Source organism: Zingiber officinale, chromosome 1A, assembly GCF_018446385.1.
Source record: "Zingiber officinale cultivar Zhangliang chromosome 1A, Zo_v1.1, whole genome shotgun sequence".
NCBI classification, from domain to species: Eukaryota; Viridiplantae; Streptophyta; class Magnoliopsida; order Zingiberales; family Zingiberaceae; genus Zingiber; species Zingiber officinale.
This window is the reverse complement of record NC_055987.1, coordinates 175,681,490-175,696,536: the sequence shown is the minus strand read 5'-3', so window position 1 is coordinate 175,696,536 and position 15,047 is coordinate 175,681,490. Positions and strand designations below refer to the sequence as shown.

Sequence of the window (15,047 nt, the reverse complement as noted above, 5' to 3'; positions counted from 1 at the left end):
TTAGCAACAAGACGAGCTTTGTATCATTCGACAGATCCATCAGATTTAGTTTTGATCTTATATACCCAACGAGAACCAATAGTATGCTTTCCTGGTGGCAATGGAACCATATCCCATGTATGACTCTGATGCAAAGCAATTAGTTCCTCAGCCATAGCACCATAGCACTCTGCCAAAGTGGATTACAAATAGTTTCTCTATAGGACTCAGGCTCAGAAAGACAATGAATAGATGCAACAAATGAAGCAAAAGAATGAAAATAATAAGAGTAAACAAAATCCGGTAGTTTAGTAGACTTACGAACACGAGTGGATTGACGACGGTGGAGAGAAGGATCATCCGCAACCTCAGGAGATAATTAGATAGTGGCAGAAGGAGGAACATGTGGAGCGGATATCTTGGGAACCAAAGTACCAGATTCAGTTGAACTACTAGTAGGATTTGTGGGTGAATCTTCCTCAGTATCAGTATTGAAAGGATCAATGCAAAGCAGATCTGACTTTGTCATATTATGCAAACTAGCCGGAATAGAAAAGAATGGAATATGCTCAAGAAACACAACATGACGAGATATATACAATTTTTGACTAACGGGATCAAAGCAACGATATCCTTTTTGACTAACACCGTAACCCAGAAAGACACAAAGAGCAAACCGAGAGGCTAACTTATTACGCTCTGCATGTGGACGAAGGACAAAGCAAGTACAACCAAAAACACGCAAAGAAGAATAGACAGGAGCATACCCATACAATTTTTCAAAAGGTGACAAACCTGAATTGTATGATGTTGGAATTCTATTAATGACATGAGCAGCAGTAAGGATTGCTTTCCCCCAAAAGGCACTAGGAACACTGGCAGATAATAAAAATGAACGGGCTATTTTAACAAGATGTCTATGTTTTCGTTCAGCTACGCCATTTTGTTCAAGAGTATCTGTACACGAGGTTTGATGAATAGTACCATCAGAAGCAAGTAAATGTGAAAATTGATTCGAAGTGAATTCACCCCCCAAATCACAATGAAAACACTTTATGACACTAGAATGTTGAGTTTTCACAAGAGCTCTAAAGTTGTTGAAAATTGTAAGATAATCAGACCTGTGTTTCATAAGACAGACCAAAGAGTAACGAGTGCAATCATCAATAAATGAAACATAATACCTTGACCCCCTTTTTGTAGGAATAGGAGAGAGTCCCCACACATCAGAATGGATAAGATCAAATGGAGCAGAAAAAGAAAGACTTTTAGAAAATAGTAAGGCAGAAAATTTAGCCAGTTTACAACCACTACAATCAGAAATATCAGAACTTTTTAAAGGTCCTAATGCTCCTGTAGAGGCTAAAAACTACAAACGAGGCGCTGAAACATGACCTAAGCAAGAGTGCCATACATAAAAATCAGAAGACAAATGATTTAGATGAAAAGACGATAAATCCACACTCTAGCTTTTGGTAATTTGAGTTGATCTAAAATATAGAGTCCTCCTTGCCTATGACCTGTCCCAATTAGCCTATGAGATTGCGGGTCCTGAACATAACAATTGGATGAAGAAAAAGAGACTAGGTATCCAGACTCACATAATTGACTAACAGAAACAAGATTTAAAGTAAGACTCGGAATATAATAAACATTAGTAAGAGATAAAGAAGATGTAACAATTGAACCAACATCTACTAATGACATAGAAGTACCATCAGTAGTCACAATAGATATAGATGAACTAGGATAAAAAGAAACAAAAGATGACAAATTAGATGTCATATGATGGGAGGCACCAGAATCCAAAATCCATAAGGATGAAGATGTACCTGAAATACCAGACGACGACAAACCTATATGAGAGGAAGCTGATTTGGCAGAGTGCTGTGAAGCAAGGAACTGTTGAAACTGCTCAAACAAATATGAATCAGATTTCCATAAAGCATCTGCACAATCAGGCATGATGACAGAGCAAATAATTCTCAGAATAACCAAACTGTAAGGATATTTGTATGATATGCAAAAACTGATATTAGGACGACCCATGGTCACACAAAGAATCTGAGACAGAAAAGGATGTCAAATGTAGAAATCGGCAACATAGGACGTCGGCGCAATCGATAGAAAATAGATGTCAGCGTCGAAATCAACAACAGGAGACAGAAAATAGATGTCGGCGCAGAAATCAATAGCAGCAATAAGAGACGGCAGCGGCAACATGAAGCAATAACAGGGGGCGGCAGAAAAAAATTAGGTCAAAGAAGAAAAATCGCTCTGATACCATGTAAAAAATAAGAGAAGGGAAAAACTAGCCATATTATTGAATCCAAATTAAATTGAGAAATAAAGAGTACAAGGCCTTATATAGTTAATTATAAGAAAAAATCTAAACCATAAACTAAAAAGGTAAGACTATATCTAAATCCTAAACTAAAAAGGTAAAAGACTAAATTGCCCTCAAGACTATAACAAATAATTCTAATAGATTATATAATCTAAATTATATAATCTAACACACCTCATGACTATGGAGGTCACGTGAGGTGGTATAAAAAGGGAGATATTCTCCGTTGGCAAGATACGCAAGTTCTAGCATCTAAACTCTATTTCACTTCAGTTACTGTTCTTCTTCTTCTTCCATTTGTAAGAGGAACTGACTTGAACGTCGGAGGGCCAAGCCAAGGATCCCCACTCCGGTCTTAGGTCATTAATACTTTGTCGGCTCGTCTCACTGTACGTAGGAGCGTTGAGGAGTTTTCAGATCTTCGGAGTTCTTTTTCATCGAAGATCATCGTCATTCATCAGAACCAGCTCATCTCCAAAGATCTTAGACAGATCAGTTTGTATCGTAGATATGATTTGAAGTTGAAGTTTGGATATGATTTGTAGCATGAATATTTTTGTATATTGTTTGTGATATGGTTTAAGACTGTGATACGGATATTGTTTATGATATTGATTGTGAATGGTTTATGATATTGGTTAATTGTATTTTTTTGATTTAAATAAGGTAAAAATAAGGAAATATAGAGGGTTTTTGTAAAATTTATAGGAAAATTAAGGACGAAAATTTTAATTTCCATTGCTAATTTTTTTAAAAAATTCCATAAAACGAATTATAATTCGGCCACTATTTTAACAACTGAAATTATATTTTAGCCGCTATTTTTTTTACTAAAATTATATTTTGGCTTTTATTTTATGGACAGGAAAAATTCTATTTGCGAATTTAATTAAGGCAGAAAATTAATTTCAGTTGCTATTTTTTATTATAGAAAAATTATCCATAGCAAAATTTAGTGATCAAAATTATATTTCGATCACTAAATTAGGGACTAAAGTATGATTTCAATAGCTAAATCACATTGTAACGGTAAAATTTAAGACTTTATTTTTACGTCACAAATCAATCACTAAATGTGGTTACTTTTGTTGGGTAGATTTAGACTCAATTAAAGGATGGTAAAATGATAAGTGTTTCGCCCCCAAATTTAGTTTTTAAAAAATTAAAAAAGACTCAAAGAACAAGTTGCTAAAATATCTCAAACTTTCTAGATATTGATTGGTTGTCTAACTTAAAAAAAATGTTTGAAGAGAAGCATAACAAATGATATTTCACTTTAACCCATATGTTACTAAATCCTAATGGCTATCTAAATTCATAGCGCACCTTAGAAATTTATTTTGGAGGAATAAATAAAAAGGTAATTAAATGAAAAGAGAGAGCAAAAAAGAGAAAGGACGGGAATTGTTCCTTCCTTTTCCGCCCCCTATATTTTATATCATATTATATTTACCGTAAAGCTCCATTTGTCACCGAGCTTACGGCCACACTCGCTCCACCTACTTCTTTTGCTCCATAACCGCAAGGCAATGCCTCCGGCGATGGCAATTCTGCAGTTGAACTCCGGCCTCCCCCCGGCTGCGGAGGCTCCCGTTCCGCTCTCGCTAGACTCCGATCTAGCGGTCATCCTGGCGGCCCTACTTTGCGCCCTTATCTGCGTCGTCGGCCTCGCGCTGGTAGCTCGCTGCGCGTGGCTCCGGCACTTAGCCGCCGGGCCCCCTCCTGTGCCGCCAATCAAGGGTCTCAATAAGAAAGCCCTTCGGGCGCTGCCCAAAGTGTCGTACGGCGCCGAGGCGGCCGCTGGTGGGCTCCTCTTGGAATGCCCCATCTGCCTCGCCGAGTTCGTCAAGGGTGACGAGATTCGCCTTCTGCCGCAGTGCGGGCATGGGTTTCACGTAAACTGCGCCGACACATGGCTCTCGGCGCACTCGAGCTGCCCCTCCTGCCGTCGCGTGCTAGTCGTTGCCACCTTCCCGCCCTCACGGTGCCAGAGGTTCGGGGAGATGTCGGGGAATGGGGCTGCTTTGCCATCTGCAGTGGCATTGGAGGAAGTTGCCAAGGCTAGAGAGGACCGCCGCCACAATAGGTCGTTCCTCCCCTGAGCCTTCTTCTTCTTCTTCTTCTCCCTCTCCCTGTAGCTTGCCAAATCAACTGCTTCCCTTATTTTGTTTATATTTAGCTCAGAATTCCATGGGTTTGTAATATGATTTACTGGTTTTTAATTCCACTCATTGTCCTGAGAATAAGATCTGCCAACTTGTTCATACTATTTTGTTCCATTACATTTAATGGAGACAAAAGGTTTGCTCTTTGAGTGAAATCAATGGGTCATATGTACTGAAAATGATATCATATGGTAGCATACAATTGCTTTTAGGCAAGTTGGTAAAGAAAGCTGAATCATGTGAAATGGTTAATTAGCTTTGCCTTGGTCAAGCTATTTGTATGTTTATTCCATTTCATTCCCACTACATAAAGTGGTTAGTGATGACAGACTTTAGTGGATATTTCAGAATCAGATTCTATCAGGGGAGAGTTTTTGCTATGACATTTGTATAAGCAAGTCATGAGTTAATAGTTGGGCAGTAATCAAAAGATGTTCCTTTTTATTGAAATCCTCTAGGGGTATCATTTTATGTATTTTTTTTTTTATAAAAGAGGTTTTCACTTCGGCCTATCCGTCTCTCCTATAAAATAATATAATTATCCTCAAATAATATATTTGATATTATTTGTTTCTGTTATACGTATTAAATTCTAAATCGGTTGATCAATTATATGAATAGGATAAATCTACGTTATAACAATTGTGAAATCGTAACTGCTACAATGTATACTAAATTTGTTCAAAAATATTCACATTATAATAATTACTGTTTCGTAGTTGTTACAACGTAAATTCAACTTGTATACCAAACATTCACGTTGCAGTAGCTACAAAATTATAACGGCTACAACATAGACTATTCTGTTCAACAATATTCACGTTTTGTAATTTCTATAATGCGCTTGATCAATTCAAGATTTAATGTGTGTGATAGTATATATAATGTCAAATTATACTTAAGGAGAGCTGTGTTATCTTACAATAGGATATGACGTATCCAATCAATTAAAGATTTAATATGTGTGACATGAGATAATAATATCGAATAATATATTCGAGGATAACTGTACCATTTTATCGGGACTAGTGTGGTGGGGCGGGGTGGGATGGGGAGTCTATTTGATAAAAGAAAAAAAAAATTAAAAAAGAGAGGCTCGTATGATAATTTCAAACAAATAAGAATGTTTTTTTTACCCTAAATAGTTTTGTTGGCAATTTGGTTGCTGTCATGGATCAGATCAAAGTGTTGAAGCTTACTGTTGGGACAATCGACTACGAAATTGGATGAATCCTCGGGCTATATGGCATTCAGCAGTATCGCTGTGAACTGTGACACAACTTTCCGCTGTGATCCACAGTGAAGCCATCCCTTCCTTTTCCGTACACCTCGGTTATGACCATCTCTATCTTGATATCACTCTCCTTTGGTGTTGGTGTCCTGTCTGGAAAGCAAAAGTTAAAGATGATTTATTTAAGATTGCTGTTAGGCCATGGTGGGCTCTAGGTAATCAAGCTTTAGAGCAAAGATTTCACGTTCTGAAAGCTCAGAGAGTGAGAGTCCAATCTTCTGGCACCATTTATTTAGAAATTGAAAGCGAAAAAAGGCTGACAAGGAAAGAAGTGCAGTCCAATCAAAGAAGTGCATTCTCAACTAGGCTAGTTCTCTTTAACACTCAGATCCTTCTTTGGCCGTTTATCACTTTACATAACCTAAATTCTGGACTTATATGTCGTCGCTTCTCTAGCGTCAAATTCAATCTGATCGATATAGAATTAATTTTATTTTGTTTGTTTATTCTAATTTCACCTTGATCAAGATGGCTTCCACTTTGATTACATTGTTTTTCTTAGATTCGACGTACGACTTTAAATTAGCTCCAATGTAATTATCTATACAAGCTAAGTATTTGGAATCTCTCGCAATCCTTCTTTGGACTAGGTCAAAAACAAAGCATGTTTGAGTGTGGCATGCTTGGGAGAAGGTTCGCTTTAAGCATTCCACCAAATTTAAGATTTGTCTCAAGTATTATATTCTAAGGTCATTTTTACAAAGATGATCTAATTTTAAGTATTATTCGACTCAAAGATCTTGCAAGTTATGCTCCTTTTATTGTTTTGAAATTTACACTCCTTCAACATAGAATATGGATCTTCACTCCGTTAACTACTTTGTGCGAGATCCTTGAGCAATATCCTAAAGAGACTCTCCTAGTATCAAACCACCTGATAGACACTATATACAAACCACCTTATAGGCTTCCAACTCCTGCCCTACTCCTAGCTCCAAATTGCTAGAGAAGCTAGGTATTAGAACTTCAATTAAATCACAAATCACCAAAAGCCTCAATCGAACCTTTGAAGACTATTCCTACAAAGTGCTCTTGAACTTAAACAAACCACCCCCACATGGTACAGGATCGAAGAAAGCGGTCTCCACTGTTAAAATTCACTATAAGAAAAATGCTTATAGACAATAGTTTTCCATTGATGTCTATGACAAAATCGACTGATGTCTATAAAGACGATGTAAAAAATTTGACATTTTAGGCATCGATTTGTAACCGGTGCAGTATCACTTAATGACACCGATTTCTGAATTCATTATTAACCGGTGTAGTATCACTTAACGACACCGTTTTCAGCAATAGTGTAAGACCGATATAATATCTGTTAATAACACCAGTTTTGGCAATGATTTTTGACCGATGCAATATTAACGACACCGATTCTAGCAACGATGTAAGACCGATGTAATATCAATTGATAACACCGACTTCGACAACGATTTTCTACCAATGTAATATTAACAACACCGGTTTCAACAGTGGTGGAAGACCGATGTAATATCAAATAATGACACCAATATAATTTGAGTAACGGTTAAAAATCGATGTAGTATTGGTTAACAACACCGATTTCAGAAGTGATGAAAAGCTAGTATTATCACTTAACGACAACGTTTCAAAACCGATGTCATTGAAGCTAAAACTGCGGTAATAATACTTATTTTTTTCCTGCTTGATACGGTGCGTGTTTTGTGGGGTCGATAAGATGATGTGGCTTGGAGTCAAGGCCGCAGGAGAGTCAGAAATCAAGCTGACCTGTAGGATATGAAGGTCAGAAGTCAAGCTTCTGTGGCCGGTCAACAGTCCAGCTGACGGGGAAGTCAGGAGGGTCAGAAGTCAAGTCTCCGTGGCCGGTCAACAGTCCAGCTGACGGGGAAGTCAGGAGGGTCAGAAGTCAAGCCTCCGTGGCCGGTCAACAGTCCAGCTGACGGGGAAGTCAGGAGGGTCAGAAGTCAAGCCAACGTGGCCGGTCAGCAGTCGGGCTGATATGGACAGCAGGGAGGTCAAAAGTCCAGCTTACATAGCCAAAGTCAAAAAAGAGAATTATAAGACCCAGCCCTGATAGTAAGTAGTAAAGGGGCTCGTGGGCCAAGTATAGCTAAGGATGGAAACTACTAGCAGGTCTGCTTACAGACCCAACGTGCAGGTCGGGATGAACATGCCTTAGGCAGCAGTAAGTAGTTGAGGGTCGGGAAGCCGACCCAGCGTGTAGGTCGGGACGTACATGCCTTGGATAGTCAGATAGATGAGGGTCTGGAAGCCGACCCAGCGTGCAGGTCGGGACGTTCACGCCTTGGATAGTCAGACAGATAAGGGTCGGGAAGCCGACCCAGTGTGCAGGTCGCGACGTTCACGCCTTAGATAGTCAGACAGATGAGGGTTGGGAAGCCGACCCAGTGTGCAGGTCGGGACGTACGTGCCTTGGATAGTAAGACAGATGAGGGTCGGGAAGCTGACCAAGCGTGTAGGTCGGGACGTAATGCCTTGGATAATTAGATAGATGAGGGTCGGGAACCAGATCCAGCTTGCAGGTTGGGACGTACATACTTTGGATAATAGCAGGCAGCAGCAGACAGGCAGGTCATGAACCAGACCCAGGGTGCAGGTCGGGACACCCAAGCCAAAGATCACCGGTCTGGACACAAACCCGGAAGGCAGATCGAGATAGCAGATGACAATGACAGATCTGGACACGAACTTAACACAGATCGGGACATACAAGTCGAAGGCAACAGTATATAAAAATAGGGCAAGTCCAGATCCCGGATCGGTCAGGGGCTATAGGATAAATTAGCCAAGGAATCGCAACCGCTTGTCAGAGGGAATAATCAAGGTATCAGGGAATATGCCAATAGTCGGGGCTCAACACACCTTTGGTTTTGCCGCTAGCCTATTAGGAAGAGTTATGTGTCAACCACCGCCAGACAAAGCCTGACAGTCGACATTCCCTGACACCCGTCAGACCTAGGAATCTTCGTTGCAGTATAAAAAGGGATGTCTTGTCCCTTATGCAGGTACGCTCACTCGTCATTTCTCACTAGTTTTTTACTTTTCGTCCTTTCTCTGTGATTTCTGGGGAAAAAGTACCTGACTTGAGCGTCGGAGGGCCTGACCCGGGGACTTTTTCCCTGGTTTTTGGGTCTCTAACGACCGGTGGACTCGTCTACGTGTGTGCAGGGCAATAACACCATCATCCTGATCATTTCTCTCCGTAGGCCACTCATGTGAGTCTCTCCAAGGGGGTACCCCACAGATTTAGCATTTCAACGACTCTCCATCAACTTTTCGCACAACAAGGCCCGCCTTCATCTGGCTCAGCTTCCGGACGGGATCAAATTTGGTGCCGTCTGTGGGAATCACAACAACCTGTTCCGGAGCGTGACGATGGAGGAGTCTGGCTGTATAAATGTCACTATGACAGCCGGAGAGTACGAGCTCTTCAAGGAGGCTAAGAGGCGAGCAGCCTCCGAAAAGCAGGCGACCGTTTCACGACCACGACAAGCTCCTGCTGACGCTTCCAAGGAGCCCCTCCCTGTTTCAGATTGGGGCTCTAAAAGAAAGCAGCCTGAGGTATTTCCTCAAATTCCTTATCGTGGGCCTGGTGTGGGATATTATCAGCTGGAGCCCCAGGGGCAGAGCCTTAAGAAGGAACAACCTCAAGCCTCTATGGCTGAGAGTTCTTTGCCGCGAGATTCAAAGAAGGGGAAGGCCTTTGTCACACCTGAGGTGTTCCCCGAAGATCCGGACGAGAAAGTACCTTTCTCGGCCAGGATTCTAAATGAAAGACGGCCTAAAGGTTACAGAGCCCCGTCGATCGGAGAGTATGACGGGAGCAAGGACCCGGAAGAGCACTTGCGAAAATTCAAAAATGCAGCCCTACTGCACCAATATAGCGATGCTGTCAAATACAGAGTTTTCATGAACACTTTAGCTGGCTCAGCCTTAAAGTGGTTCGATGGGCTACCTCAAGGGTCCATTACCTATTTTCTGAACTTCAAAACGGCTTTTCTGCGCCAATTTGCTAGCAGCAAGAAGTATCAGAAGACAAATCATTGTCTCTTTGCTCTGAAGCAGGGGCCGACTGAGCCCCTGAGAAGTTATATCAACCGCTTTAATCAAGTGGCTCAAGATGTCCCCACTGTCACTTCAGAGATTCTGATGAGCATCTTCTCTCATGGATTGGGAGAGGGAGAATTCTTCAGAGATCTCATCAAAAATCTTGCTCGGAATTTTGATGAGATGGTGGAAAAAGTTGCTTCCTACATTAAAGTGGAAGAAGCGCAAGCAGCTTGGAGGAAAGCTGAAAGACCACCTCCTTCCACCAACAAGCAAGAAAGACGGGCGCCTCAACCACCTCCTCAACCTCTACCGCGAGCTCGGGAGGCCAGACCCGCATTTCACCCGGGGCCAGAAGTCAGACCTGCACCTCGAGTTGCTGCTGTACATGTTCCCCGACCAGGGCCATGGAATAATCGGTATTGTACTTATCATCGGTCACGTACGCATGATACTAACCGTTGCTTTCAGTTCGCTCGAGACTCCAAGCGGGCTGCCGAGATGGGTTTATCTCCGCCCGAGCTAGCTCCTCAGTTGATCAAGATGATGGAGGAACAAAGGGGGCAGGACAGGCCGGGCAATCTTGTCCCGACCTCGCCGGACCTAGCACTCATCAACCTGGCTGGGGAAAAGAGCCAAAAGGATCACGGGAGGTTGAGAACAGAGGTAATGCAGTTGTCAGAGAGATCAGCATGATCTCTGGAGGGCCAACTGACGGAGATTCAAGGAGAGAACGTAAGTCTCATGTTCGGCGCTTGGAGGTTCATGCCGTCGGATGTAGTCAGGAGCAAGCTGCTGGCCCTGTTATTAGCTTCCGGCCAGCAGACCTGGAGGGTCTGGAGTTACCTCATGATAATGCTCTCATCATCAAAGCCATCATTGCCCATAGCCGAGTGGCTCGAGTTTTCGTTGATACCGGGAGCTCAGTCAACATTCTATTCAGGACCGCATTCGAAGAAATGCAAATTGATGCTGCTGAACTCCAACCGGTGGCCACATCTCTGTACGGATTTACATGCAATGAAGTGAAGCCTATGGGTCAGATTAAGCTGGCCATATCTTTGGGCACCGAGCCGTTGGTGCGCACCAGGAGGAGCTCTTTAATAGTGGTGGACTCCCCTTCTTCTTATAATGTAATCCTCGGAAGGCCTGCCTTGCATGAATTCAAGGCTGCTGTCTCGACCTTCCATCAAAAAATCAAGTTTCCTGTGGGCGAGCAGGTCGGGGAAGTTAAAGGAGAACAGAGGGTTTTTCGGCGGTGCTATATTGACATGGTCCGAGTTGAGGCTCGGAAAAATCAAAGGATGCAAGATGAAGGTGTTCATGTTTTCAAGAGGAACCTCTGCCTATAGATGAAGAACCCATCCCTTGGGAAGAAGTACAACTACACACTGAGCGACCTGAAAGTTTGACCCGGGTGGCAAGCGACCTTCCTTCTCCCCTCAAAGAATAATTAATTCAGTGTTTGATCCGCAACCGGGATGTCTTTGCCTGGTCTACTGAAGAGCTACCCGGGGTTAAACCGGAAGTGGCTGAGCACAAGCTATATTTATTACCAGATTCTTGACCTGTAAAGCAAAAGAAAAGGAATTTCTCAGCCGACCAGAATAAAATAATAAGAGTCGAGGTGGATCAGCTCAAGAAGGCAGGACATGTGCGGGAGGTTCAGTTCCCATCCTGGCTCTCTAATGTAGTCTTGGTAAAGAAGCCCAACAATAAGTGGAGAGTATGTATAGACTTCTGGGATCTCAACCGGGCCAGCCCTAAAGACTGCTATCCTCTGCCTCGGATTGATCAAATGATGGACTCAACGATCGGCTGCGAGAGAATATGTATGCTGGACACCTACCAGGGGTATCATCAGATACCTCTAGCCAGGGAAGATCAAGAAAAGGTTAGTTTTATTACGGCTGACGATACTTTCTATTACACTGTCATGTCCTTTGGTCTCAGAAATGCTGGAGCCACATACCAACGAATGATGGATAAAATCTTCCGGGAGCAGATCGGGCGAAATGTGGAGGTCTATGTAGATGATATACTCATCAAATCCCCGCTGGCCGAAAACTTGATCAAAGATGTGGAAGAAACATGCAGGACCCTCTGCCAGTATGGGCTGAAACTCAATCCCTTGAAATGCTTATTTGGAGCTAAAGGAGAAAAATTCTTGGGTTACCTGGTGACTGAGTGAGGGATAGAAGCCAATCCTGAAAAAGTGCAAGTGCTCAAGGATATGCAGCCTCCTCAGAATTTAAAAGAAACCCAGAAGCTGGTCGGCAGAATAACAACCCTGTCAAGATTCATTTCCAGATCTGTAGATCGAGCTGCTCCTTTTTTCAAGGTGCTAAGGAAGGCCTCCAAGTTCCAATGGGACGAAGAATGCACTAAAGGCTTTTGAAGAGCTGAAGAAGTATCTGGAGACTCTTCCCTCTCTCTTTAAGCCAGTTGTAGGAGAACCCTTATGGGTTTACTTGTCGGCCACCCCTGAGGCTGTAGGGGCTGTGCTCGTTAAAGAACATGACAATGTACAACGACCAGTGTATTTCTTCAGCCATTTATTGAAAGGAGCCGAGTCTCGATACACGGCCCTAGAGAAGTTGGTTTATGGATTTGTCCTTATGGCTTGGCGATTAAGACCATATTTCTTGTCACATCCTATCATAGTCTTAACCAATAGTACTATGGGAAGAGCGCTGACTAATGTAGAAGTTGCGGGTCGGATTATCAAATGGGCCATAGAGTTGGGAGAATATGACATACAATATCAGCCGCGCACCGCTATTAAGGCACAGGCCTTGGCAGATTTCTTAACAGAAGTACATCAAACCAGCTCTGAAGAAACATGGAAGATCTATGTGGATGGGTCTGCTAATCATCATGGAAGCGGGGTCGGGGTCTTGGTAATATCTCCTCAAGGAGATATACTCCAATTGGCGGTTCGATTGAATTTCCGAGTCACAAACAACGAAGCAGAGTACGAGGCTTTGTTGGCCGGACTGCAAGTAGCCAGGTACGTAGGGGTCGCCCGGGTAATCATTTATTCAGATTCCCAGTTAGTGACTCAGCAAGTTACCGGCAACTTTGTGATAAATTGTGATAAATTACAAATGTATCGGGAAGCTTATGAGAAGATGAAGGCAGAATTTACAGAGGTCACTGTAACCAAGATACCTAGGTCGGAGAATGAGCGGGCAGACGAGTTAGCAAAGATGACCAGTTCCTTAACTACTTGGGTGCTAGATCGGTCAACGGCACAAACTTTTCTGATAGCCCAGATAGATCTACAAAATAATGCAGAAGCAACTATTGATTGGCGGACACCCATGATCAATTATCTCAGGCAGGGTATCTTACCAACCGATCCAGAGGAGTCACGGCTAATTAGGAAGCAAGTGCATGCTTATGTAATGATTGGAGATCAGCTCTACAAGAGGTCATTCTCTCGACCTTTACTTAAATGCTTGGGAGTAGAGGAAGCAGACCAGACCTTGCGAGAAATACACCTGGGATGCTGTGGCAATCATGTAGGTGGTCGGATATTATCTCGCAAGGTGCTCCTGGCTGGATATTTCTGGCATACTTTACAGAGGGATGCTCACAAGTTGGTGAACACATGCTTGTCTTGCCAGAAACATCAAAACTTGACACATCGACCTACGACCCTGTTGAGAACGTCTATAGTTTCCTGCCCTTTTGATCAATGGGGCATGGATATCGTGAGACCATTTCCGATGGCGCCAGGTCAGAGGCATTTCTTATTAGTGGTAGTGGACTATTTCTCTAAATGGGTAGAAGCAGAAGCTTTGGCTCGAATCATAGAAGATGCCGTCATTCAATTCCTATGGAAGAACATTCTTTGCAAATTTGGTATTCCTCACAAGTTGGTGTCTGACAATGGAAGGCAATTTCAAGGACAAAGAATTCAGGCCTGGTGCAAGGGATTTGGCATAACGCAAGCCTTTACTTCAGTAGCCTATCCGCAAAGCAATGGTCAGACCGAGATAATCAACAGAGAAATAGTACGAGGTCTGAAGGTCAAGCTAGATTATGTCAGAGGCAATTGGGTGGAAGAGTTGCCAAGCATTCTGTGGGCCTATCGTACAACACCCCGGGAAAGCACAGGTCTGACACCATTCCACTTGGTTTATGGCAATGAAACAGTGGTACCCATAGAAATTGGAGTGCCATCAGTCAGAAGGACATTATATGATGAAGAAAACACAGAGCGAAGGTTGGTTGAGCTAGATCTTATTAGCGAGACCCGGGACTGAACGGTGGCTCGGCTGGAGGCCTATCGACAAAGAATGAGACAAAATTATAACAAGAGAGTGATTTCTTGGTTCTTTGGAGAAGGAGATCTGGTTTGGAAGCAAATCAAGCCAGTAGGGGACGTGACTAAGCTAGCACCTCAATGGGACGGGCCTTACAAAGTCGTTAAAAAGTTAGCATCCGGAGCTTATTATTTACAAGATGAATGGGGCAAGAGGCTAGATTGACCATGGAGTGCTAATTACCTGCGACCTTATCGAGTTTGAAGAAGCAGGTTAAGAAGTGTAAGTTGGGTGATAAGCCGATCTGTCCCTTATCCAAAAAATTAGGATAGCGGACCAGGGAAGAGTAGATCAGGGAAAGCAGAAAAGGATGTGAAAGCAGAAATCATATGTCCTAATACTTTTTGTGACAAAAGCTAAGTAATTTTAGTAAAAGCAAGCCTTAAAGTGAAAATGAGGAAACAACAAAGTACTGTACAAGAAATTCTCAAGTCATTATGTACAAGAGGCCAAAAAATATCATTCAAAAGGAGCAAATATTTCATCCAGTATCTCTTTAAGGATCCGATCATGGTCTAAAAATTTAGGAGGCGGAAGGGACTATAAATAATCTTGCTCGTAAAGTTGTCGCAGAGCCCCCCCCCCCCCCCCGCATAGATAGTAGATGTGGAAAAACGATGTCCTACCTGTGCACAAAATTCTGGAGAACGCAGATACAGAGCACAGTTCTGCAAGCAGCGATCGTTCTCTCCTTCTCTGTAAATAGTCAGAGCTGTTGATATGCCTTCTGTGGTGGCCCGAGTCTGAGCTAGTTCATTCTGGGCAGTGGCTAATTCTGTGGCTTGGGAGGTCAACTGGGTCTCCTGAGATTTCAAAGGGCCTCCTGCGATTTTAACTTTTGGTCTTGATTTTGCGACAGAGTCTTGGCAACACACAGCTTC

The 15,047-nt window shown here is 42.7% G+C and overlaps 2 protein-coding genes across 2 annotated transcripts; both read left to right on the top strand.

The window, feature by feature from the left end:
• Nucleotides 1–3,805: 3,805 nt before the first annotated feature.
• On the top strand, nucleotides 3,806–4,646 carry LOC122012597 (RING-H2 finger protein ATL80-like). Its single transcript, XM_042569197.1, has one exon. The coding sequence runs from the start codon at nucleotides 3,856–3,858 to the stop codon at nucleotides 4,426–4,428; it is 573 nt and encodes a 190-aa protein (XP_042425131.1). The 5' UTR covers nucleotides 3,806–3,855; the 3' UTR covers nucleotides 4,429–4,646.
• Nucleotides 4,647–12,516: 7,870 nt separating this feature from the next.
• On the top strand, nucleotides 12,517–14,106 carry LOC122007191. Its single transcript, XM_042563004.1, has one exon. It carries the CDS (start codon nucleotides 12,517–12,519, stop codon nucleotides 14,104–14,106), a length of 1,590 nt encoding a protein of 529 aa, XP_042418938.1.
• The last annotated feature ends 941 nt before the right edge of the window (nucleotides 14,107–15,047 follow it).